This window comes from Macrotis lagotis, chromosome 1 (assembly GCF_037893015.1).
Source record: "Macrotis lagotis isolate mMagLag1 chromosome 1, bilby.v1.9.chrom.fasta, whole genome shotgun sequence".
In the NCBI taxonomy this organism is placed as follows: Eukaryota; Metazoa; Chordata; class Mammalia; order Peramelemorphia; family Peramelidae; genus Macrotis; species Macrotis lagotis.
In genome coordinates, this window is record NC_133658.1 from 58,173,235 (window position 1) to 58,201,208 (window position 27,974).

Genomic DNA, 27,974 nt, shown 5'->3' on the forward strand with positions numbered 1-27,974 from the left:
CCTCATGCTTTATTTCAATGAAAATTTTGTAATGTGTGTGAATTCAGACTCTATATTATGCAACCCAGGTCAGTATATTGAGGGTCTATGAGTACTATTCTTAAAATATGGCTTGTCATTGGCCTCACTGAGCCCACAGTTCCATAAGAGAATATCTAAAAAAGGCTAAGTAGTTAGGGTAACCTAAGGGATGTACCCCTCATTACCAGTTTCTCATCTGTAAAATCAAGATCACACTCATACCTCATCAAAATGCTACCTACATCATATATCTGAAACATCCCACATATATTTGAAAGTGTGTTGGTGGCTGAAAGAAAGGAATTTACATCTGTATTGTTTACTTTTTTTAAAAAATTTCATCATTTTAATGTGAAAACGGAAGCCAGGAGAAGTGATGTGATTGAACTCTTTGATCCCAATCCAGGGCTCTCTCCATCACACCACACAGCTTCTTCACTGTATCAGTTATCTTTCTCAAAGTCTCTGAGGTACATTGTAAAAGTACAAGATATGGAGAGGGAAGAGGTAGGGGAAAGAAGTCCCCTCTGCAACTGATCACACTATTTGTTTCACAATCATACCAAGAAATATGAGTAGAGATAGCATTTCAACTTGGCAATTCATATATATATATATATATATCCTATTATAGCAAAACAAGCTGCCTATCTCACAGCAGAGTTCTTCAAAGAATAAACTGGAAAAAACTGACATATTTTTAGTACTTTAGATAAAAATTTATGTTCTAACAATTTTCTACTGAGATCTGCAAGTTTAGGGGAGCAAGCTGCTCAAATTCATACTTTGATCCATCCTGATGATACCTGTTTAAAAGTTAAAGCTAAATTTACAAATACTTGTATGTTTCTCAATTAACTACAAACATCAAGTTTAGAGATCTATTGCATTAAAACGGGAAACTGAAATAAGAAAATTTTTTATTTCAGCTTCCTTTTCATGTTCCCATCTCAAACAGCAACAATCCCTCAAGAGAAACACTAAACTCTCCTTTGCCAATTTTTTAAATGACAGCTTAATGTTGAGATAACATGATGAGAGTTCAATTGGCTAGGGTTGCTAGCTGCTATTTAATATCAATGCCCTCTTATTAATTCAAGTTTTATACAAGAAGACATTGGAGAAAAATGAGTTTATTTGGGGTTATTATATTTTAATTATGAGCATAATTTAAATGTGGAATAAATCTGTAGATCCACTGAAATTAGTCTGATGCATTAAACTAGGACTCCCAAGAGATTCTAGGTTTGACTGTCTTTAATAAATCATGACTTAAGACAAATAATTGACCCTTTTTTGCCTATTTCAAAACTTCCTTTTGCAATAGACTGATGACTTCCAAAAAACCTTTTTAGCTCTCACAGTTTTTGTTCTATCATTTTAAAGAAATTATTTTCTGCCAAAAAAGACGAGACATCTAATAAATTACATATGCAACCAAAATGTAAATATTTTTGAGGTTTTGGTTCCATATGAAAAGATTTCATTAAAAAATTATAGAAAGTTCATTGATGAAAATATTTCAAATTTCCATTTAACTATATAAACAATTAGCTTAGCAAGCAAGCTTTAAAAATTTTTGCACTAAAGATATACACATGGTCTTTAATGGACATGGTATCAGTTATTTTCAAATGATCACACCACATTTTCAAGTAAGCCAGTTGTTTATTCTTGTTGTTAATGTTTTACATTGAATGTTCCAGGAAATATGTTCAGAGTTACACATACATGAAGGAACAAGTAAGAGGCTCAAATAAACAGGAAGCATGATCCTCAATTTCATCTATTTCTTCCACTCTTTCCTGTCATAGTCCCACTTGGCAGAGAATCCCTGGATGGGACTAACCTTCATGTCCAGCATTTTCTGGGTCTGCATGGCCACCCACTCTTCAGAAAAGGTATGAGGGACAGGACCATAAACTGTAAATAGAAACAAGAGTTTGAAAAAGAATGTTTACAGAATGAATTTAAATTACTATTCCCACAGGGCAATATACAATCAATCCTCAGAGAATCCTAGCAGAGATAAATAGATTGGATTTATTTTTACTTTTAATTTTCATTTCCATAAAAATTTAGCAATGAGACAGAGCAGGAGAGTTGATCTCTCCTGAAGTTGAAGGGAGTGATATCATAATGTAGCTGAAAAGTAAATGACATTTAACTACTAGGAATTGTACCAGACTCATAACCAACTTAAGGTCAACAATGAAACCGCAAAGTTAGCATCCAGCCCACTCTGCATATGCCAAAGAGAAATGTTTGTTCTTCATTCTTGAAGAGGACCACAATATCAGGGAGATGATGCCATAACAAACACATGAATTGGATTTGAGTGAGGGGAGCTGGGTTAAGTTACCAGCCTCACTTTCTTCTCTGGAGTCATCTGGCCAGATATGAAACAGAACAACTGGAGGTGACCCTGGATGTGAGGCAATCAGGGTTAAGTGACTTGCATAGATCACAAAGCTAGTAAGAGTCTGAGGTTGAATGGGAACTCTTGTCTTCTTGTCTACAAGGTCAGTGCTTTCTCCACTGTCCCCTCTTTGTCAGGAGAGTTCCAGTATAGTCCAAAAAGATGCTCACACTATTTAGGGAACACTATATTGAACTGGACAGTGAGAATTTATATAATTCTTTTTGCAAATACTTATGGTACTACCTAGAATGTAGGAGTATTTCTCCTATCCTGGATAAAGGATCATTTACAACCTCAGATTCCCTATAAACAAAGCAACTTCTTAAGAAGCAGCAGCAACACTGCTTAATAGAAAAAATAGTGAATTTGAATTAGGAAAGCAAAATTCAAGGCCCAACTCTGCCATTTAACTTAAAATAATAGTTTTCCTCCTCCATACAATGAGAACTATACCTAGTCTATCTACCATTTAAGGTTCAAAGGAAAAATGTAAAAAAGTATATGCAAGAGCTTCATAAAATTCCTAAGTGCCTTATACATTTAAGTTGTATTCCCGAAAGATGCATTGGTTAACTAAGGTTTTCACACAGTTAGGCATTAGTTTCCATCTCTGCAAGTGCCCCAGAACATTGTCATCAAATTCAAGGGGGAATTCACCTAGCCACAAATTGACTTAGAAAGCCACAAATTAACATTATAGATGTCATACTGTAAATTTATTTTTTAAAAACATTTCCCAATTACATTTTTAGGCAGTTAAGTGTGAACTCTGCTCTAAATCAACAATGTCCAGAACAGACTTTCTCATTTCCTTACCATAGTGCTTCTCCCAGATGATAATCAAGCCACTAAAGCCAATGAAGAACAGTGCAGCCCCCAAAATCGTTTTCCATTCATTTGTGGGTTTATTCATTTTAGCGAATGTCTCATTGAATTTAATATGATACACTGAAAAGAGAAAAAAATATTTTGTTGTTCTACTTTTTTTTAAATAGACTCTAGGACTCTACTAAAATAATTGCATTTATCTTTAAATTATAGAACTAGGCCCAGAAAAGAAAACAGGCTGAGTTACATTTTGGTAATAGTGAAACACATCCAAGTCCTCAAGCTGTACTCTGGCACCAAAACTCATCTTTTTAATACTGAAATCCTTCAGGTCCTGCTTGACATCTGTATATCTTGAATGCCACAACTGTTAACAAATCACAACTGCTCATAAAGTCGACAAGCTTCAGATTTTTTCCCCAATGTGCTTATTTATTCTCAATTTCCTCTCCTGTGAACAGCAAGGTCAGAGTCAAAATACGCAGCCTTGGCAGCTGAATCCCTGGAACCAGAAAGGCTCAGGGCTGGAGGACATACCGCACTCTTCTAAACACAAGACATACATGAAAACCTGTGTTTGAATTCCAGCTCCAATATTTATCTGTTTTGTGACCTAAGGCTCAGATTCTTCAATTAGCAAATGGTTATATTATTTCTATAATTGATCTCACAAGATTTTTGATGCTAGCACCCTGTCTATACTAAAGCAACATCAAAGAGAAGTTAATTTTCTACCAAGTCCAACTTCAATACCTGTTTCTGACAGAAAACTGAGTCAGATTTCAAAAGTCATGACAACAGAATATAAACTGAATATAGCTCATATCAAACTGAGGATTAGTGCAGTTTAACTTAGGAAAGGCTCATCACCTGACTGCCCAAAGTAAAATTTTCAGCATCAGGAACTCAAAAAGATCTTCTGTCAAGTCTTATCAAACTTGCAGTTAGAGATAAAATGATTTGTACTTCCTTAAAACACTTAATAGCTCTGAAAAATTATGGAGGGAGCTTTAATTGAGCTAATCCATCCAGGCTGCAAGGCTTTAAGAACTTGTAAAGCTTTTAATCACCCCAACTATTTCTCCCTCATCCATTTATAATCAACCTTCAATTATCCATAAAGAGAAGATTACTTGGAAAAATAGGTGAAGACGGAACTCTGCCTAACTCTTTCTATGACACCAATATGGTGCTGAGTCCTAAACCAGGAAGAGTTAAAACAGACAAAGAAAATTACAGACCTATCTCCCTGATGAATATAGATGCTAAAATCTTAAATGAAATCTTAGCAAAACGATTACAACAAGTTATCACTAGGATAATATATTATGATCAAGTAGGATTTATCCCAGGAATGCAGGGTTGGTTCAGTATTAGGAAAACTGTTAATACAATTATATCAATAACAAACCTATCAGAAATCATATGACTGTATCAATAGATGCTGAAAAAGCTTTTGACAAAATACAACACCCATTCCTACTAAAAACACTAGAGAGTGTAGGAATAAATGGATTGTTCCTTAGAATAATAAGTACCATCTATCTGAAACCATCAACAAGTATCATATGCAATGGGGGGAGGCTAGAGGCATTCTCAATAAGATCAGGGGTTAAACAAGGGTGCTCATTATTACCACTACCATTCGATATTGTATTAGAAATGTTACCTTCATCAATAAGAAAGAGAAATTAAAGGAATTAGAATAGGGAAGGAAGAGACAAAACTCTCACTCTTTGCAGATGACATGAACTGGTATACCTAGAGAATCCCAAAAAGTCACCTAACTACTTGAAATAATTAGCAACTTTAACACTTCTCACACAAATAAAATCAGATTTAAATAACTGTGCAAATATCAACTACTCATGGATAGGCCAAGCTTATATAATAAAAATGACAATTCTACCAAAATTAAACTACTTATTTAGTGCCCTATCAATCAAAATCCCCAAAAATTACTTTAATGAGTTAGAAAAAATTGTAAGTAAATTCATATGGAAAAGTAAAAAGTCGAGAATTTCCAGGAATTTAATGGAAAAAGTGCAAAAAAAAAAGGTGTCTTAGTCTTATTACAAAGCATCAGGCAACAAAACTGTCTGGTATTGGCTAAGAAATAGAGTGGTGGATCAGTGGAATAAACTAGGTGCAAGAGCAGGAAATGATTCTGCTGTTTGATAAACCCAAAGAGTCCAGCATCTGGGATAAAAACTCTGTCTTCGATAAAAACTGTTGGGAAAATTTAAAGTTAGTGTACAGAAACTTGGATTGGATCAGCACCTCACACCCTGTACCAAGATAAGATCAAAATGGATACAAGATTTAGACATAAAAAAACAACTAGTACTTCTGACAAAGGGCTCATTTCTAAAATATACAGATAACTGAGTCAAATTTTAAAAAAACAAGCCAACTGACAAATGGTCAAAGGATAGGCAAAGGCAATTTTGAGGTGAGGAGATCGAAGTGATCCATAGTCATATGGAAAAATTGCTTTAAATATTATTACTTATTAGAGAAATGCAAGTACCACACTTCTCAGACTGGCCATTATGACCAGAAAGGACAATGATCAATGTTGGAAGGGCTGTGGGAAATCTGAGACACTAATGCATTGTTGGTGGAGCAGTGAACTCATCCAACCTTTCTGGAGAGCAATTTGAAATTATGCCCAAAGGGCAACAAAAATGTGCAGACCCTTTGATCCAGAAATACTACTACTGGGTCCATACCCTGAAGAGATCATGAAAAAGGCTAAAAACATTACTTGTACAAAAATATTCATAGCAGCCCTGTTTGTGGTGGCAAAGAATTGCAAATTGAGTGAATGTCCATCAATTGGGGAATGGCTTAATAAACTGTGGTATATGTATGTGATGGAATACTATTGTTCCATTAGAAACCAGGAGGGATGGGAATTCAGGGAAGCTGGAAGGATTTGCATGAACTAATGCTGAGCGAGATGAGCAGAACCAGAAGAAAAATGTACACCCTAACAGCAACGTGATGATCAACTTTAATTGATTTGCTCATTCCATCAGTGCAGTAATCAGGCACAATTTTGGGATATCTGCAATGGAGAATACCATCTGTATCCAGAGAAAGAATTGTGGAGTTTGAACAAAAACCAAAGACTACTATGCTGTGTGACCTTTAATTAAAAAAAACCATTATCTTATTATGTAATTTTGTTATCTCTTATACTTGTTTTTTCCTCAAGGATATGATTTCTCTCTCATCCCATTCAACTTAGATCAATCAATGTACACCATAGAAACAATGTAAAGACTAACAGACTGGCTTGGGGGGGGGGGAGCAAGATTGGGGGAAAATTGTAAAATTCAAAAAAAAGAAAAAAGAAAAAAAGAGAAGATTACTGATATGTTCTGGAGGGTTTTAAAATGTACTTCTGCATTACTATTTGAGCTAAGAATTCTCATACTCTGGTTTTCAAAGATACAAAGACTTGATCTAAACCAAGTAGCCTAAACAATGCCCAAATTCCCGAATAGTGGAATAAGGATGGGAATGATGAGAAATTATCAGTATGATTTCCTAGCCTATTATACAGAGCTTCTTTATCAACCTGTTGCCCATCCTACCTTTCCTAGAAAAGATGAAAGTTTTTTTTTAATAAGATCCTTCATAAATAAGGAAGCTCCTTCTATTCTTGTGATGTGCCAGAAATGATGTGATAAGGATTACAAAGCAGTTTAGAGGGAAGGTGTACTTGCAGGAGGGCAAAATAACAGTCAAAAGGAGCTGACCATGGTGCTCAGAGTCCTTCTGAACCAGAAATATAAACCTTCAACCCAGTTTTCCAATGACAATGGGCCCCTTGTTCCTAAAACAAAGCTCTATTGCCAGACCCAAAGGATGCTCTCTGACTCTTCCTGATCCTCAAAGTTGACTTCAGGCTTCCTTCAAGTCCCAGATGAAATTCCTAACATTTCCCCCATCCCTCTGACACTGCTGATGACTATTTGCTCACAGTCTCTCGCATTAGCCTCTGGGCACCCCATGTCTCTTTGTCTTTGTATTCCCAGTGTTTATGTGTCTGGCACACAGGAGATACCAATAAATGATAACTGATTAAATACCCACACTGAATTTTTTCTTCAGAAGACAGATTAGTCCAGGCTTGCTTCTCCTTCTCTTTCAAGGCCTTCTGGGTAGAAGAAAGGTTCCTGACATGAGCCACATCTGGCAGGGGGTAATCACGACGATCCACATAACTGGGAAGACTATAATCTTCAGTCTTCACTACGCCTGCTAATTAGAATAAAGAAAGGAGAAAAGGAAAAAGGAGTACATGAAATCCAACTAGAAAATTCCACACACACATTAGAACAAAACTATACAACAAAGAGGAAAGAAAAAGATATTTCAGTCACTGGAGGATGTTTTCATTCAATCTTTCCCACATCCCTCAGCCATTTTGAAATAATTCTTAATTTAGAAGAGGGTATGTTCAAAAAGTATATTCGCAAGCTGGTTGTTTGAATTCATCATCTATTACCTTCATTCGTTGTTCAGTCTTGACCAACTTTCTGTAAAGACCATTTGGGGTTTTCGTGGCACAGATACTACTCATTTCTCTCTCTAGTTCATGTGACAGATGAGGAACTGGAGGCTAAAGGAGTTAAGTGACTTGCCCAGGGTCAGTCTGGATCTTCCAAACTTCAGTTCTCTATCCTCTGGTCAACTAACTATCTTCCCTATTTCCCACATAAACTAATAGTTGAGTTGGCAGGTTAAGTCATAACAGTTCATCTGATACACAATTAAATTAAATTATAATTCTATGTTCTATAAGCATGAGTTCATTAGGGAGAGGTAATAAAGAATCATAAATTTAGCATCAGTTGTGTGTTCTTTGTTCTGGAAGGGGATAAATGACATCAGAAGGGTGATATCTTGACTTGCAAGGGAATTGGATTTAAGTGAGACAGAGCTATGCAAAGTCATCAATCTCACTCTTGAAGGCCTTGGCCTTTTCAAGCTAAGATGGTTACTAGGTGCAGCAGAGAGAGCACTGGCCTTGGAGTCAGGAGGACTAGAGTTCAAATACAGTTTCTGACACTTGACACTTACTAGCTATGTGACCTTGGGCAAGTCACTTAACCCTGATAGCCCCACATCCAGGGCCATCTCCAGTTTTCCTAATTCATATTCAGTCACTGGACCCAGATGGCTCTGGAGAACAAAGTGAGGCTGATGACTAAGCACAGCATCCACCTCACTCAAAATCCAATTCATGTGTTTGTCACGATATCACTTTCCTGATGGGGGTCTTCTTTGAAAAATGAAGGACAAAAACATTAGTTCTCAGTCTCAGTCACTCTGAGGTCATGCCCATTCAATGATTAAAGTCTTGTGAAGAACTGAGGGAAATAATGGTCCAGAATCAAGCTGGGAGGGGAAGACTGACAGTTTCTGGCCAAAACAGAAAGAATGGCTATTTATACTCACTCAGAGCCCAAAGACCAAGTAAGAGTTGGATTGGGACCTATTATTGGCCAAAGAAGGAGAGTCAGAGTAATTTGGTTTTAAAAAGTAATCAAGTAGCTCCATTTGAATCTCACTGAGCTTTTCAAAGCCTGATATTTTAGAGCTATATTTCAAGAAAGCACAAATGAAAACTATTTGAAAGTTAATAGTCCCACTAAAAAAAAAAAAGATAGGATAAGTTGGGGAGGAAAAAAAAAATCCAGTCCCTTCTATGCAGATATATGTCTAGATAGCACAGGGTAGAGCAGCAACCCTGGAGTCAGGAAGACTTGACTTCAAATCCACCTCAGACACTTTACTAAATGTGTGACCTTGGGCAAGTGACTTAACCAGGGTTGCCTCTCATCTAGGGCCATCTCCAGTTGTCCTGATTCATATCAGGCCATTGGACCCAGGTGGCTCTGGAGGAGAAAGTGAGGCTGATAACTTAGTATGGCACTCCCCTAACTAAATCCAATTCAAGTGCATGTTATAGTCTTCTTTGAAAACAAGAACAAACATCATCATGTATGTATGAAGCATTCCTCTAATCTACCAGTTTAGTAACTTGATCACAAAATAGAGAAAGGCTGGCATGTATTCCAGAAGAGGTCATACTAGCTTCTTCTCTAGGGTTTCCTTCCGTTTACCCTGAATGTATCTTCTATATATTTACCTGCTGTCTTACCCATCTGAATCTAAACTCTTGCCCCACACACTGACAAGCAGTACAAACACTACATTTGGAATCAGAGAACATGGGTTTGAATTATGAGGTTGTTTACTATCTGTGAACTTTGACCAAGGTCTTTGGAAAAAGGAGGTTTTGAATCAAATCAGAAACCCTAAACTACAGTTAAAGGTTCTCAAACAAATTTTCTATCTGTAAAGTTGTCTTGTTTTTAAAAACATTAAAAAAAATTCTTAGCTCAAGGAATGGGCAGAACCCAGGACTAAATGGCTTCCAAGGTCACTTTTCCAGTGTTAAAAATTATTTATTGTAAGTATATTCTATTTCCCTTCATTCACTCTTCAGTACAGCAAAGTCAGTCTCCTTTCTATGGCTCATATATAACAATATATCTATCTCCAGTCATACACCTCCAAAGAACTTGCTCTGTATCTCCAACTTGAAATCCTCTATTCCCTTGTCAGTTCAGCTCGTGTCAGTTTTTGCTTGAATCATTTTTCCCCAATTCCCTCAGTTATCAGTGCAGTCTGTCTTTCCAAATTACTTTGCATTTGTTTTATAACAACTAATAAACGTACTGTAGTCCTCCCCAATAGCAAGCTTTTGGAGAGTAGGTACATTTTAAGTTTTTGTATCCCTCCTACCTGGTACAATCTCAGTAATTCCAAAGAAAGGCTTTTCATGAAGGTCCCTCTAATCTAAAATTCACTGAACCTGAAGAAAGGATAGAGGACAGGGACCAGCGAAAATAAGAGAGTAGATGCCATGATTCTTATTTAGTACCAATTGTTACTTTACAACAGTGCCTTGAAATTTATGCAAATGGTTAAAAGGAAGGAAAATCATACATACCATGTGCCCGAACACATGCAGAGGTGGAAAGAGTTCGCCTGCCAATGAGGCCAAACACCCTGGTAGCCAACATTCTGTTAAAAAAAGAATGCAAATTCCTGTTTCAAATTACATTGAAACATTTGCTTATTAGTAACAATACTCTTCTTCCTCACATATTTATGGGGAGAGATGTTATAATTTCCTTATGCTCACTTTCACCAATAATGCTAGAACAGGTCAGTTAGACAATCTGACTATCAAGACAAAATTTCAAAATGTGAAACAATGTAGTATGACTTACCTGTGGTCAAACTGTGTATCTCGTGTTTTAATTTTTTTTTTTTTTAGTTTTTTCAAGGCAATGGGGTTAAGTGGCTGGCCCAAGGCCACATGGCTAGGTAATTAAGTGTCTGAGGCCGGATTTGAACCCAAGTACTCCTGACTCCAAGGCCAATGCTCTATCTACTGCCCCACCTAGCCGCCCACCTATCTTGTGTTTGAAACAAAGAAATAAGTGTTTTGGGAGATCAGGTCTCTAAGTATAGGCATAAAAATGCTGAAAGAAGTGATAAGAAGGCTAAGGGTAGTCTCTTTTTATTTTTGTTTTGTTTTAGGTTTTTGCAAGGCAAATGGAATCAAGTGGTTTGCCCGAGGCCACACAGCTAGGTAATTATCAAGTGTCTGAGACCAGATCTGAACCCAGGTACTGCTGACTCCAGGGCTGGTGCTCTATCCACTGTGCCACCTAGCTGCTAAGGTAGTCTCACTGTTGATTGAGGAAGTGTCAAAATAAGCTCAAACAATTGAAAAACACTTGGCTGTAAGACGACCCGGGTTACCTTTACTCCTTAATAGCAATTAAAAGTGGGGTTAGATGATTTCTATGGTCCCATACATCGTTTCCAATGATCCATTAACTAAAGCTAGTAAAAAAGTCTAAATTTATAAAATTGAGTCCTAAAAAAAGTCCTTGAATCCATTTTCCCATCTGTAAAATGAGGGTTCCCTTTCTTCAAGCTATAATTGCTGTTGTCCCTAATTAAACAAGGCAAAATTGATTCACTAATTAAAACAAGCTAAAAGTCTAGGTTCATAAAACCGAGTCGTAAAAAAAGCCCTTGCATCCATCTCCAAATCTGTAAGATGAGGGGTTAAATGATTTCTGTGGTCCCCTTTTGTTCGAGCCACCAGGGCTGTCATGGGCACTACGGGGGCGGCTGAGCCGCAGGGGCAGCCCCGGAACCCTGCGGCCGGCCTCTCGGGGCCCCGGCCCGGAGCGGCGCGGCGCCCAAGGTCAGCCCTCGGACAGCCCGGCGGGTCTGGCCCAGCCCTCCGCGGGGCGGCTGTCCCTCCGGGCTCCAGCCCCTGCGGTGGGATGCGCCGGCCGGCCCGAGGCCCCGCGCCCCCACAAGGCCCCCGGGCCTGCCCCCAGCCTCCCCAGGGAGGGACGCGGGGACGGAGGAGGACGGCATCCCAGGCCCAAGGTCACAGCCGCCCCCCGGGCCGGGCCCTCCCCCCCGGGCCGCGTCCGCTAGGCCCGGAGCCCAAGGTCACTCGGGGGACGAGGGCGGCGCCGGGCCCGGGCCCCCGGGGCGGGGAGCGCGCAGGCCGCGCCGCCGCCGCCCGGGGCCTGGTGCCCGCGGGCCGCCCGTGCTCAATGTCACCGCGTCTCGGGGAGGGCCCGGGGCGCCCGCCCTCCCGCCGCCGGCCCGCCGAGGGGGACAGCGCGGCCGCCGCCGCCGCGGGGCCCCGGAGCTCGGCTCGGCGCGGCGCGGGGGAGCCCGCCCGGGCCGCCGCCGCCTCACCTGCCGCCGCCGCCGCCGCTGTCCGCCGCCCTCCACACTGCGGCAGCCGAGACCGGAAGCGGAAGGCCGCGGGCCGCAGGGGCCGCCGGGATCGCGGAGGCCCGACGCGCGGCGGCCCCGCCCCCGCCGCCGCGGGGCCGCTTTACGACGGTGGCCGCTTTGCGGCAGGCCCGGGGAGGCGCCAGGCGGCTGTTGGGCCCCGGCACCGGCGCGCAGGGCCCCGCGCGGCGGCCGCCCCGGCAGGCAGAGCAGGCGGCAGGGCGCCGCGCCGCGGAGGGGCCGGGCCCGGAGGCCTCGCCATGCCCGGCGTCAAGCTGACCACCCAGGCCTACTGCAAGATGGTGCTGCACGGCGCCAAGTACCCGCACTGCGCCGTCAACGGGCTGCTGGTGGCGGAGAGGCAGAAGCCCCGCAAGGAGCAGCCCCCGCACGCCGGCCCGCACCACACGCTCTTCGTGGACTGCATCCCGCTCTTCCACGGCACCCTGGCGCTGGCGCCCATGCTGGAGGTGGCCCTCAGCTTGGTGAGCGCGGCCGGGGGGCGGGCAGAGAGGGCAGAGCGCGGGCCGCCCGCCGCGTGACCTTGAGCCAGGCCCCTCACCCCACCGCCGCCCTTCCAGAACCATGCCCAGCCCGGCCCGGGGCTGCCACCCGCGAGGCCCCGCACCCGGAGCCGAGCCGAGCCGAGCGCGGGCCATGCCCCGGCCATGCCCCGGCTGCCCGCTCCTACACCTTTCGCGTTTATGCGATGCAAACTCCGCTTGTTTTCTCTTTTTTTAGGTTTTTGCAGGGCCCCGGGGTGAAGTGGCTTGCCCGGGGCCACGCGGCGAGGTCATTATCGAGTGCCCGAGGCCGCCGGGGCTCTATCCTCCGCGGCCCCCAATACAAACTTTTTCATATTTTCAATAATCTTCATCCCTGAAAAAGTTAGGAAAACCTCCGACATCCCTTCCAGTTGTGACATTCTTTAAAATGAAATAGAGAGGGGGAAGTTGACGCTGTTTAAGAAGTAGAATTTACTATGAACCTGTTACCGGGTGGGAATTACCCGCCCCAGTGGAGTCGCTGCCTTCCCCACAGTGTTATTAAAAACTGGAATTTTTTTCAGGAGTACTAAACATGGTCATGTTTTTAGAAATACATCTTAAAGGTGGCACAATGGATAGAGCACTGACCCCGGAGTCAGGAGGACCTGACTTAATAATGAATAATTTCCTAGCCGCGTGGCCTTGGGCAAGCCACTTCACCCCTCTTGCCTTCCAAAAAACTAAAAACAAAACAAATAAGTCTTATATAGGGAGATTATGGTTTGTACTTTATAATTGAGACCATTCTTTAGTGGATTTGGGGACTTAATAATTTGAAGAGTCCTTCCTGATTTCAAATGGTATAAATGATAATCAATGAAAGCTTTCTTAAAATTATGGTGTAGAAAAGGAACATTGGTTCCATTTCTTTTCATTGGAACAGACTACATTTATTGATTGGAAAATCCTCTATGTATAAGAAGAGTATGGCTTATACTCTATACAAAAATGGTTTATTCCAGCAGTTGGATTATGCTTTAAATATCTAATTGTATTCATAATTATCAACAATTTAAAAGTTAACTTTATTATCAAACCTATCATATTGCCAAGAGCATTATTTTTTAAAGCTCTCCAAAATCCATCATAGATTTTAAGATTGACTATGTAGTCATTAGTGAGGAGTGGTTCTGGTCTGGGCTGGATTTGGAGTCTGACCTGAGGCCAAGCCCTCTTTCCCTTAACCAACTATAAAACATTGTATGAATCACTTTTCCTCACAACCTCAGTTTTGTTTTTTATTAGATTCATTCTATCCTGTATTGGTTGAAAAGGGGCCCTTCCAGGCTCTTAAGTCTGTGAGAATTTTCATTTTTGCAGTATTTAGGAAAAAGTCAGGATACAAATAAACTAAAAAGTAATTTTTGAGAAGCATTTAGGTATAGTGTATGGAGCCTTGACCTACAAGGCAGAAAGATCTGTTTACTTGCATCATTGTGTATATAATGTTACCAAAGGAATACATGGTAACAAATAACAAAAATTCTTGAGTTGCTGAAACTTTATTTAATGATAACAATGGAAACTTCTCACAAGTTCCCTCCCTTTTTTGCTTATGCCCCTCTAAAGAAAATGAATGTATTTTTCAGTGACCCCGTGATGTATCATATCAGTAGAATCTTAAGCAACTTTTTAATTCTAGTAAAGAAAAGTTTCAGGACTAAGAACAAACAGGTCTGATTTAAGGTGACTTTTTATCAACTGCTAAAGTTAAGCAAGGACATCATTGCTTTTCTTTTTGAGTGTGTTCCCTGGTGGTAAAGAATTACTAATTCTTGAGAACTGGGAATCCAGGATTTCTGAGTATGATCTTGGGTAGTCTGCAGTAATGGATAAATCACTGGTCCTAGAATTAGAAAGACCTGGATTGCAATCCCACCTTTACAAACTCTGGAACCCTGGTCAAGTCACTTGGGTCCCCAGTTTTCTACATTGTAAAATGAGAGACTGGACTAGGTGAGCTCTAAGGTCCCTTCCAGCTCTGGGTCTGTGTTCCTCCTGACCTAGGAACCCAAAAAACAAATAATAAAATGAGAATAAATCCTACTTATAAAATACATTTTATTCACATCTTAAATAAGTTGCTGAAGTAAAGAGATAGTACTTTTTTTAGTTGTTCTCAATACTATATTGAAGAAAGTAAAATCAATTTGTCAATAAAATAGTAGCTGACATTTCGGTGTCATTCTTTAAGGTTTGCAAAACGCTATACATAGAGAGAAAATGAGAAAGAGAGATAGAGAGAAAGTAATCTGTGAAATAAGTATTCTAGGTATGGTTATCTTGTTTTCCAGGTGATCTTTGATCACCAGCTTGTACATTTATGAAATAGGATTCAAATTTAGAATTTTCTGACTCCCAAGATCTTCATTCTAGTCATTCATTATGTCTCTTTGGACATTTATCAATGTCCAAAGCAAGGTGTATGAGATTTTTTATTTCCTGGAATGATTTTTCCTGTAGTTTATCATCTGCTCTCCATTTAGCTACAATAGCACTAACCAGGCTACATATATATAGATATAGATATATAGATATAGATAGATATAGATATGCTATGGAAGTTGTATAGGCAATTTCACACACAAACTGTTTCTACTATGTATGTGGGTGTTCCCACTTTATTTAGTGTTTAAGTTCAGAATAAAAATAGCTTTTTTAAGTAAAGTACTTTACTAAGAAGGAAATGTGTATTTTGAATTTTAGCTTAAATGCTGAAATTTTAACTTGAAGATATTGAAAAACAAACCAAAACCCTGGTAGTTTATTATTGTGCCACAATTTAGCTTTAAAGTATAATGTAATAGTGGAAGATATAATTTTAATAAAATATCTAAATCCATGTTAACCTCTACAAATGAAGGATTATTCTCTTGGCTTTCTTCTATTTATAGAGTTTAATATTGTAATTATTTTACTAAATGGAAGAGATTGATTTAATATTTAGCTAACCAAAGGTCATTATTTAAGACTTATTTTTATAAAGTATTTCATCATTATATTTTTCTAATGCCTTACATTTTATGTTTTTTACTTTTCAAAGTGCTTTCACATCTGTGATCTCTGTGAGTTAGTGGAGCAGGTATTATACTTCAGTAACAGAAACCCATGTAGTATTTGCAGGCTTCTGGATGTTGCAGTATGTAGAGCACTGACTCCAAAGTTAGGAGAATCTGAGTTCAAATCCAGCCTCAGACACTAGCTGTGTGATCATGGGCAAGTCACTTAATCCTGACTGCCTTGCATTCAGGGCCACCTTCAGTCTTCTGATCCATAGCTGGCCACTGGACCCAGATGACTCTGGAAGAGAAAGTGAGGCTGGTGACTTTGCAGAGCCCCCCTCACTCAAATCCAATTCACAAGCTGGTCATGGCATCACCCTCTGATGTAGCAAAGACAAACATCATAATCATTATTTGCAGGCAGATTTTCTAAGTATGCAAACCACTAAATCTGTCTGCTTCCACGATTATAATTTGTTCAGATGCTTCTTGGCCTGATTTCAGGGTAGCTCTTAACCTTCTTTATACTCTGCTCCCTAATTTGACCCCTTGCTCATCTCTCACCCTCTCTGCCCCTTGTCTTAGCTTCTTTGCTCCTTTTCTGACCTCCATTCACCTCCAATAGGCTCTGCCTTGAATCCAGCATTTCCTATCCTCTTTCCTTTTCTCCATTTCATTAACTTCAGTAGCCATTTACCACTGCCTGTGGCACCTGAGACAAGCCATTTACTTAGCTTGTCTGGACTTCATTTTATTCTTCTGTAGATGGAGGAAGTTGGACTAGATAGTTCCACTTCCAAAATCTATGACCTTGAGCCTATATGTCAAATCAGACATTATAGTATAAATAAGATGCTATCAAAAAGTAAATATCATAAGTTTCATTGACTGTAAGGGAGGTAATAGGGTACTGGTTTCTTAATTGTATACAGAAAGGCAATTTGAGAAAAACCAGAATTTTAGAAGGCACCTTCTTACGGTCTTATGAAATGAATCTAAACTTTTTCACAACTTCCTGTTTGCTTTTTGACCTCTTATGAGTGGCATAGCACCAATGCTTCTCCCCTCCCCCTGCCATTTAGCAATAATGTTCAGCAGTTTTACAAAACCGTGCCAGAAGTTCACTCTATCAGTTGCCCAAGGTCAGCTCCAAGCAGCTCTGCCTCCTCTCTTTAACTCAACTTACATTTCTTTCCCTTTTCTTTCTTCAATGTCTATAAAAACTGCTGAAACCCACATTTTAGTCACCTAAGAAGTTGTCTTTCATTTATAACTTGGTTCCTGTGGAACTAACTACCCTTGTAATGTTGTTTCACTTAATGTCCCATTTTCATGGAACAAACAAACAATGTTAGGCAGATTGTGCCTTTATTATCCATGTTCACTGGCTAAGAAGGAGTTAGAGCATAGCAACCAGGTAAATAATATGGCTCACTCCCCTTGGGTCGCTGCCTTGAGAGAGTGAACACCGAGCGATGCACAACTTCTCTGTCCTTTGGCCCTGTAAAATGTAACTGTTGGCCTTACTCTCAAGGGAGTAGAAGAGCGACTCTAGCTATGCTACCACCACTCCTCATTCCCTTGACACCCACTGGGACTTTTCAGAATTATGCAATTATTCCTGCCTACTGAAATGTGCACATCTTGTGTATACTAGATTTTATTCTTGGTCCCCACTTATCCTGTCTACTTACTATTCCTATCCAAAATGCAAGTACCCTTACCTTCTTCAAAACTGACTTCTCCAAAAAGTTTTTTCCAGAGTAATTCCAAGCCTACCTTCCATTACCATCCCCCCCCATACTTTCCCCTAGCTAACAATCTAAAGGGCTTGTTAATTATAAACATATTTATGCTGTTGTGCATTTATATAGTCAATTGATTATTCTTATGTGTGTAAATCACAACAAATTTTTATATTAGTATGGGATTTTCCCCACCCAAGCATACTTTTTGACTGTCCTTCCCCACAATCAACTGCCATGATTTTAGCAAATACAAACTAATTTTGATCAAATCCCTACGTAACTAAAGGATTTCCAAGCAGTAGTTCATGAGCAACAGTAGATAGAGTAAAATTTTCTCATAGAATCTAATGGAACTTTTAGAGTTTGTGTGGTAAAATTTGAACTTAAGCAAAGTTCTTGGTGCCTTATGGTGAGTTTATCACAGGTACCTTTTACAAAGAAGTGTCTTTAAGAACTGTTTCTTTGCCCTGATATATGGACTGTATTCGTGGTTTTTATTGTGTAAGATTATTTTTGTTGTGACTTCCTATTAACAAATTCAACAAATACTTTGTTGAATACATGGCCATGTAATAGACTCTTCATAAGTTACATGTGGTAAGCTAAACTTCAAGCATCAGAGCTTCTTCTACACCTTAATAAGATGGTTTTATGAGAATAGCTATGAAAGGGGGGAAAATGTATTACCCTATGACCAGTCTAATGAACCTTGAGACCACCCTAAGCTGGTTCTTTGGAGTCAGACAATGTTTTTTGTGCCTAGGCCTATAGTCATATCCTTTCCAACTTGATAGGACTTCTCAGGATTTACACTCTGCTGTTGTAGTTGTTGTCCCACTTTCATGCTATCAGGAAGATCAGAGTAGGACTGTGACTGGTAAGGCATTTAGGGGAAAAATAATATGAAATGTTTGTCAGCTGATCAATCAAAAAAATTTATTAAGTGCCAGATACCAGGTTAAGTTCTAAAAATACAAAAGCAAAAAAGAGTCTCTGCCCTTAAGGGGCATACATTTGAATGAGAAAGGCAATTGTGTGTGTGTGTGTGTGTGTTTATCAAGCAGTCAACAAATATTTATTATTCTCCTGCTAAGAACCAGTCATTTGGGATACAAGTACAGAGAATGAAGCAATTCCTGCATAAATTGAGCTTATGTTCTAAAGGAAGACCCAGAAAGTTCACATAAAAATTTATACAACCAAAAAGGAGCTTCTGTCAAGCTTTAAAAAGTACAGCATGAATATAAATGCAGGTAGTAAATACACATAATACAAAGTAGTTAAATAACAAGGATTTGGGAAGGAAGGATGATGATTATCTTACTTAAAACTGAAGAAAGAAATATGTCATTCCAGATCTCTAAAGATAAATCAGGAAGACTATGGGAAGTAAAATAAAGTATAAAATTATCTTTGTATAGTAACTTTTCGCTATTCAAAGTTTTGATTCTAGAATCTCAAAAATTAAGAAGAAAACTGCTAATATAAGAGAGATGGGGAACTTTTTTATGTGATACCAAAAAAAAATATCCTTTAGTTTTATATTAGTAGAATTGTAGCCAAAATTCCCATTATATTTAATGGAATGAACATGAGAAATAAGAAAGATTCACCAAATCCCCCTTATATTCAGTTCAACAACTGTGTCACCAACTATGTGAAATATTTGATATTTGGCAATATGGTATTAAATTTGGTAATATGGTAATAAATATGGTAATAAAAACAAAAATCAAATGCCTTTGCCATCTTTTTCTTTTTAATCCTTAAAACTTAAATTCAGCTAGAGTGGTCCAATACGTACACAGATAAGTAAATCCATGGTAGGGTATGTAGAGAGCATTACCAACTGGGGGAAGAGAAAGAATTCACAGAGTAAATGATCCCTGAGCCGAGCCTTTAAAGAAAATAAAAGTTCTGGGAAGTGGTTTCAAGGAAAGGTACTTTTTGAGCATGGGAGACAGAATGTAGAGGTGCACGGAAGAAGAATTTGAAATGTTGACTTGTGGGACCAGCTCTTGGCAGTTTGACTGGAGCTTAGAGGTTACTGAAGGATCTAAGCAAAAGAGAATGCTTTCAGATCAGTGGTAGGAGCTTAGTGTTTGTCTCTCTTTTAGCATGGTTCTTGGTTCATATGAGGACTTTTTAAAGTCTTGTTGGTGAAGTGGATGGAGATGGACAAGGAGAGATTTGAAAGCAAGGAAGTTCAGTAAGGAAAAAGATGGCAAAGGGGTTGGGGAGGGAAAAGAAGGAGGGAGAGAATGTGGAGTTTCAAATGTTAAATTTTTAATTGTTAAATGTTAAATTTTTTTAATGTAATTGGGAAATATTTAATGAAATAAATTAAAATATATTAGAAAAATATTTTAAATAACAATTTTTTTTAAAAAAGGCAATAAATTGATTCACAAATTTGGAGCTAACAGGGATTTTAGTTCCACTCCCACTTTACAGATGAGATCTATACAGGTTAAGAGAATTTTGTATGGTCACTTAAAGAGTTACTGAACTTGGAGTTGACTCTAAATGATCAATTCTAATTCTGATTGAAGCTTTAAAGATAAAATAGAAAGAGATATTATATTATAGTGAGTAATAATAAACTTATATCCACTGAGAGGAACCAAAAATAGTAAAACAGAACAAAACCACCTGAACATGCAGTTCCTAGAACTTTGTTCCTTTTTCTTTTTTTTTCCCCCTAGGATCTTGCCTTGTCCATATCTTCTCAAAGTACAGACCCATGATAGGACCTATAAGTCAGATACCCAAGGACCATCCTGCAAAATTCGAAGATCCTCTTTACAAATATAATCAAGTGATGTTTTGTATATAATTTTTATTTATTTATTGGAGAGCGTAGCAACTAATGAAACCACCTTTTAAAGTATGGAGGGGTTCTGATCTTTATTGGAAAAAGTAGATAATAAAGACCCATGAAAAATCATTGAAATCAAAGATCTTTTAAGATGAGAAATTTTTTTATGGAGATCATTGGACAAAGAAATGACAAGTAACTTTTAAAAAGAGCATTGGAGCTACAATTTTCTTTTTTTCTTTTTTTTCTTTTTTTTTAGGCTTTTTCAAGGTAAATGGGGTTAAGTGGCTTGCTCAAGGCCACACAGCTGGGTAATTATTAAGTGTCTGAGTCCGGATTTGAACCCAGGTACTCCTGACTCCAGGGCCTGTGCTCGATCCACTGTGCCACCTAGCTGCCCCAGAGCTACAATTTTCTGACAATATGGGCTACCCCCAAAGCAATTTATAACCACTCTGAATATTATTAAAATTTGATAGATGCTGGAATAGTCTTCAAGAAGCCAGTTGCCACAAAAAAGATATTGAAGTAGAATTTAGTGAAGTAATTTTAGGAAAAGTCCAAATAAATTAATAGTTAATACAAATTCATCTAAACTTACTAAGATGAAAAATATTATGAGTATTAAGGAAAACTGTGGTCATTGTGTCCTTAAATCCTGATACCAAGAAGAATAAACATAGTCCTAATCCAATATGGTTACTCTTATACCCATGAGACTGTGTAGTTTTAATTTCATTCCTTAGGTGAAGTAGTTAGCTTTGTTCTGGGGTCTCAAATTAATCCTATATTGTTACATGCACTTAGTCATAAAGGGAACAATGATGAGAGATGTATGCAAAGTCATTTACATTCGTTCAACTCAAAAGCTGTTTTGGGAAGGATCTCTTCATATATGAATAATAACATTATTAACAAAGTCCTGAATTGAATGCTATCAAACCTGAAAGTGAGGAATGAGAAAAAACTCCAGAGTTTAACTGTAGCTGAGTTTCTTAAAGGATTTTCCAATCAAACAGCAATACTTCCCTCTCCATTTCACCATTCTACTTAAACCCTTCTGGAGGTGATTATAATGAGGGAACCCAAGCCAAAATTCAGAAAATGGAAGGAAGAGGAGAGGAAAGGTGACCACTACAGCACAGTAGATATAGCATCGGCCCTAGAGTCAGGAGGACCTGAGTTCAAATGTGACCTCATTGCTTAATACTTACTTAGCTGTGTGACCATGGGGAGATCTCTTAACTCCACTACCTTGTAAAAAGCAAAAATAGATAGATAGATAGATAGATAGATAGATAGATAGATAGATAGATAGATAGATAGATAGATGATTCACTACAGCATATTAATTTGATGACCACTATGAAATATGTTGTAATGAAATTAAGCCAATCAAAAAATAAATATTTTGGTGAAGGAAAATAATTATGTATTACATTACAATTCCAAATATAAACTAATTTCTTTATCATAGATTTACTATTCCTTTCTGTTAGAGCAGACAAAAAAGGATTGACTTTATAAGTCTTATTCCGAACTCTACCACATTCCTAAATGTCCTCTTCTTGAGAATTAGGACTTTATCTCTTATTTCCCTTCCAACTCCCCATATTTGTATTCACCAATGTTCAATAAATTTTGATATGAAACCTAATGCTGGGAGAGGTTGTAAACCATTCTGTTCTCTAGCCCTCCATCTTCTGGTTATTTCAGGAGGTCCTCTGCTAGAGAAGGGACACAATACTGTCATATTCCACACTTGGCCACCCGTGGTGGACCATATCTAATTCCACATTTATTTACCTCTGGTGAACAGAACAAGATTTAAGCCAAGACTGGGAAGAGAAGGTATAGTCAAAGATTATTTATGATTTTGATGTGTGTTCCCAGAAAAAAATCATTAATATTTTCTAATTTTTTTTTTGTTATTGTTGTTCTTTCAGATTGATTCTTGGTGCAAAGATAATAGCTATGTGATTGCTGGTTATTATCAAGCCAATGAACGTGTAAAGGATGCCAGGTATGTCCATGCAAAAACACTGTTACCCACTTTGTAATCTGCCCACAAAAAAAATCATTAAGCATCATCTCTGGCAGAAGGCCTAGTTCTTGATAAAAGATGTATAATCTGTTTATCAAAGTTGTCTCCTTTAATCCAACCATTTTTCCAAGACCAAAATAATTGAATTCTCAGTTATTCACATTAATGTTGGTCACATGGTTAATTCAAAAAGAAATTCTAAAAGTAATTTATATTTGACTTTGCAATCCATATTTTTTTGTTGAATTTTAACATGAGCATGTTTCACGATTGGGAAATTCACTTCAATAAAAATACTAACACAAATACTCCCTGAAAGAGTAGGAAGTCTCTCCTGCTTCACTTCTTCTCTATTCCCTATTCTAAACTAGGTATGTCTTAGGTTTGAACCCTGTTGAAAATTTGTGGATTTTTTTTTTCCTTGCTGCTTTCTTTAGAAGGACATCTCCTAGATGCTTGTTGTGAAAGGCAGAGTCAAGAACTTTAACTAATATCATTGCTGATGACGTTTGAATATCTGATAATATGAATAGAGTTATCTCTTAGGCAATCAGATTGAGTAGAACTAACTTTATTCTAAATTAATGTGTTTAATTCACATTTCCCTGGGAAGATAAGAAGAAATGGCATACTATGGTTTCAAAGGTCTGGAATTGAAAAACTCTAACAAGTAGTCAAGATGGACTTATTACTTCATTAAATAGGTTTTTTTGCATTTCTAAATCCCACCAATAGTTTTTCATTTATAAAAACCAAATGATGGGATGGAAAAGCACTTAAAAATTTATATATTTTTATTCTAAATGGTTACCCAGAAATATGCAATTTAAGGAGGCAAAATAATGCAAGAAATTATATTTAAAATATTTTCTCCTATTAAAAAGTGTTTACTATTGACCACCCCAATCACTTAAAAACTGTTACTCCTTTGTTTCCATGGAGACCATATCTGGGCTGTTAGTTGATTTCTGTTACTGTTCTTTTACAGATTCCTTAAATAGTTATTCTTTCTCATTCTAGTTTAAAATCTTTTCCCTGCTTTTTTCTCTCTCAAGCTTTATTCCCACCTATAATTCATCCCATTCACTTTTAAACAATTAAAAGTACAAACAAAAGTACAAACAAAAAATAAAAAGTACAATTAATACTATTCCTTTCTAATAGTAGCTAGTATTTATACGGTGCTTTGAGGTTTACAAAGCATTTTACAGATATTAACTCATTTTATTCTCTCTAGCAGCAGGTAGGTGTTGTTATTCCATTTTATAGATAAGGAAACTAAGTTAGATAGATATTAAGTAACTGACCCAACTCACTCAGCTCTTGAGTATCTCAGGCTGAATTTGAAATCAGGTCTTCTTTAATTGGAGGTAGCTAGTTGCCTCAGTGGAAAGAGCATTGGACTTGGAGTTAGGAAAGAACTAAGTTCAAATCACAAACAATATCCTTTTCAGGAAAACTCCTTGGAAAGTGTTGGTGTTTCTGGTCCATGAGGTCACAAACTGACAGTTATGCCATGAGGCATAACTGAACAACAGCAACAATTTTCTGAATTTAGGTCTAGAACTCTATCCACTCCCCCAAGATACTGCTTTGATGACTTTAAAATATACATGTCAAATATGATCTCTGACCTCCTTCCTAGATTCCTGGGTCCATTTTTCCAGGAGTGCACTAAATATATAAAGTACTTGGTAGATGTTTGTTGAATGAATGAGATTACAATATTATTATCACCCTTGGGATATCTCAGCAACATCTAAAATCAGACATGAAAATGTCATTCATTATCTCTTCACACACACACACACACACACACACACACACGCACACACACGCACACGCACACACACATCCATTTTTTAAAGTTCCTCTCACACTTCTGTAGCTCAAATTCCCTTAGCCTTAAAAATTTGGAATTGTTTGAGATGGCCATCTATCTACCTGTTTTGTTTCTCCAGTCCTGCTGGCTCTACCTCAGCAGTCTCTCTCAAATTCAACTATTCATTTCCATTTCCATGTATGTAATCAACATTGAGACTTAAATTTCCATTTCCAAAAAGTGTCAGAAGGTGAATACAATTTGACCCAGGTAAAAAATATTTTTCTCTTTTTTTTTTTATTGCCATATGTCCCTTCTTAATAATCATAACACATTCTAACTCTAGAAATAATTTGTTTTTCTTCCACAGTCCAAACCAGGTTGCTGAGAAGGTAGCTTCTAGAATTGCAGAGGGCTTCAATGACACTGCACTTATCATGGTATAACACATTTTATTGCCTTTTTTCCCACCAAACTTATGGGACTTACATCAAGTGTTGCCTTTGGCTAGATAGCACAAGACCCCATTTCTTTCTACTGAAGTTAATTTGAATCCCCCAGATTCTTTGACTGTATCTCCCACCACAATTTTATTGTATTATGAAGAGAAATGTAATATTTGTAAATCTAGACAGACAAATCTTTCAAATGAAAACAGTTATGTTATGTTGTCCAGTAGAGATGAGAGAAAGAGTGACTTAGGAAAACTTGAGGTGTAGTGAGACTTCAAGAGTCTTGGTCTACAATTGAGATTCCAAAGGAGAATTGTTGTGTTAATTTGACAGTGATAGAAGTCCTCATGTGAAAAAACCTCCTCTCTTATGTAAATGTATTCCACATAATATACTGTCTCTCTTGGTAAGAATTACCTTGTCTGACCATAAATCAGAGACTCAGTCTCAGCACCTTTTGGGGGGGGATCTTTTTACCTTCAGACCTTGTTTATACTACTGCCATTAGAATTAGTAAGCAGTGTCAGAAATCTCATTGAAAGGTGACATCTGCTTTCTAGAATTACAGTTTGTTTTGAGTATATGTTCACACTAGTATGTTTTTTCTTGTGCCTTAGGTAGACAACACGAAGTTTACAATGGAGTGCATAGAACCCACTATTCATGTGTATGAGCATCATGAAAACAAATGGCGGTGCAGAGATCCACACTAGTGAGTTCTTCGTGTTACCTTATTAGGGAATTATTTTTAGACTGTTCACTATGATTTGGGATGTTTTCCACTCTGCCCAAATAAAGTTCAAGGTATCATAATTCCCAGAACAAGAAAAAAATGTCTTTAACTAAGAGCATAACTCTATTGGAATGTTTCATTTAATATACTCTTCTACTCCCTCCTACTCCCCAAAAAAACCAAACACACACCACCACCCCCAAAAAAGTGGAAATCCCATTATGACACTGACACTGTCTAGCTCCATGATTTGATCAGTCACATCATGTTTTGGATCATCCTAATCTGCAGAATGCTGATAATCCTTGTACTACCTGCCTCTGAGAATGGATTACTAAAAAGCACTTTGTAAATCTGAAAACATTATATGAAATGTGATTGATGTGTCTTCTATACTCCCACACCCCCAAACTTACCCCAAAGATCCTTTCCAAACTATGTCATCCTATTTTCATTTATAAAATCTTCTAATATTAATGGCACAAAATAGTGTTTATATTTTTAAACTTCTTATTTCAACACTTCTGATTGATCTATTTTGTTTACTACCATCAATTGGGTTTTTTCCATCTCATATTTTGTTGAGCAGTTTCTTTTTCAGTGATGATCTAAATCAGATGTATCAAACATGTAACCCAGAACACTCCCAAGTGCAGCCCAAATCAGATTAATGTGTAACTAAATAAAATATAGTAAAACACAGGTAATTTTAATATGTGCTTTTCTAAGCCACTTTGCACCCTCAGGGATGCCACTATATCATTTAATGGCCCCTGCTTCTATTAGACTTTAATACTGCCATTCTCAAAGCAACATTTTCAGGTTCTAACTTAAAATTTGTTAGTTCATTCTTCAAATCCTACATGTAGTATCTCCGGTCCCTATTTTTTATAATAAGCTTTTCTAAGCAAGAATTTAACTTTCTGCCACCCTGTTACTATAAAAACATCTTCACATTTGTGCATTTGATATTTAGGTTCTTTATATCAATCATTGCCCTCCACTTTTTGCATCATTTTGCTTATAGCTATTTTTCTCTATCCCTCCTAATTGAAAGAGGCAATGAAATTTCATTTTGAAAAGACTTTTAATTTCAAATTGTTTGACCTTGTAGTGATTATTGTGAAGACTGGCCGGAAGCCCAGAGGATCTCGGCATCTCTCTTGGACAGCAGGTCCTATGAAACCCTTGTGGATTTTGATAACCATCTGGACGACATCCGAAATGATTGGACAAATCCAGAGATCAATAAAGCCGTTCTACATCTATGTTAGGGAGGGATTCCACTGACTGATTAATGGGCATTTCCACTACACTGAAGACGAAAAAAGAAATATTTTTAATTGTAAATAGAATAATATCTCATACCTTGTGTGGAAAGGCGCAACGGTTTTAAGAAATGGCATGGGGCTCAAAAGAGGCAATTTATCTAAGTGGTCATCTTTTTAAAACAAAGATCTCTGGAGGAGATACAAACTGTCAAATCTAGCTGTCCCTGTGGATTCTCTCCCAGTTGTATGTTGCTCTAACCTTCAAAATCAAAGCTATTTCTGCTTGTCCAAGAATGTTCCTATTAAACGATTTTAACTAACCTTTTATAATCTTGAGAGAATACTTTTTAAAAATTATAAACTATCTTTCCGAAAACAACACATCTTATCCTTTATTGAGGTGTTTTATTTCTGAGTCCATGCTATAAATACAGACTTAGGACCAGGTCTGAAAATCTACAAAGAATACCTTACTACCAAACCAACTACCCCAGACAACAACTTGGGCAAGTAGGGCATCTCTATGAGAGCAGCTGAGTCTCATTGGGATTATAAGACTCTACTACTTAAAGCAATATTGTACTCAGAAAAACCACAGTGGTCATAAACCTACTGTTGTCTAAACAACATTTATAGTTAGGGGCAAAAACATGAGCTGTGTCATAAGAGCTTGACTTAGAGCACACACAGCATCATAGTATCAATCAACCGGAAAGCTCTAAAAACCAGAAATGGAGGGAGGAGAAATTAGATTGTGCTAGGATTCGATGCAGTCGCTGCTTTTTGGAAAACACATCATTCCTAGTTCTTGACTCACTTGCATGATCATCCAAATAATTCTAAAAGATATCTTCAAAATAATTGCCATTGCTTTTGTATTTAGAGCAAAAACTTCAATTCATAAAGCTGAACAGGAGAATGAATGTATCTTTTTTTATTGGTACCTTTGGTGGTTTCTAACAAAATCTTACAAAAGGGATGGGAAACTTTATAGCACCGTGGCATTTATTTGTTGTTCCTTTTTCTATTAATTATTTTGTACAGTGTTCAGTGTACTGTACCTTTCCTACTGTCTGTCTCTTTCCTCTTTTGACAATGAGAAAACTTGTAACAATTGACTGAACCTAATGATCTTGAAAAGGGTTCACTTTAATAGCATTCAGTGTTTTACTCTAAACAGTAAAAATCATTTCTTTGGACCATCATATTCAGGAAGGATTCATTAGTCCATGATTTCATGGGATTATAGATTTAGATCTGGAGAGAACCTTAGGAATCCATTAGTCCAAACGTTCATTTTTGAAAATAAGGAAACAGATCTAGGAATGTTACTTGCCAAAGGTCACATGAGGAGCAAGTGGCAAACCCAGCTACTTGGAGCCCAAATCCATTGTTTTTTTTTTTTT

General features: G+C 38.0%; 2 protein-coding genes across 5 annotated transcripts; one reads left to right on the plus strand and one right to left on the minus strand.

Moving 5' to 3' along the window:
* Window positions 1-1,669: 1,669 nt before the first annotated feature.
* COX4I1 (cytochrome c oxidase subunit 4I1) lies at window positions 1,670-12,191 on the minus strand. 4 transcript variants are annotated; one of them, XM_074201818.1, is made up of 5 exons: window positions 12,097-12,191; window positions 10,305-10,380; window positions 7,376-7,540; window positions 3,260-3,391; window positions 1,670-1,944 (listed from the first exon to the last, which is right to left on the minus strand). In XM_074201818.1, the coding sequence occupies exons 2-5, from the start codon at window positions 10,375-10,377 to the stop codon at window positions 1,808-1,810; spliced, it is 507 nt and encodes a 168-aa protein (XP_074057919.1). In that variant the 5' UTR covers window positions 10,378-10,380; window positions 12,097-12,191; the 3' UTR covers window positions 1,670-1,807. The 4 variants fall into 4 exon arrangements, with proteins under 4 accessions (XP_074057919.1, XP_074057909.1, XP_074057916.1 ...); XM_074201808.1 differs by having other exon boundaries at window positions 7,376-7,543; window positions 12,097-12,190; XM_074201815.1 differs by having other exon boundaries at window positions 10,305-10,378; window positions 12,092-12,169.
* A 110-nt stretch (window positions 12,192-12,301) lies between these two features.
* EMC8 (ER membrane protein complex subunit 8) lies at window positions 12,302-27,962 on the plus strand. The gene is made up of 5 exons (XM_074201800.1): window positions 12,302-12,615; window positions 22,193-22,269; window positions 24,483-24,552; window positions 25,182-25,276; window positions 26,412-27,962. Exons 1-5 carry the CDS (start codon window positions 12,391-12,393, stop codon window positions 26,569-26,571), a joined length of 627 nt encoding a protein of 208 aa, XP_074057901.1. The 5' UTR covers window positions 12,302-12,390; the 3' UTR covers window positions 26,572-27,962.
* Window positions 27,963-27,974: the final 12 nt, after the last annotated feature.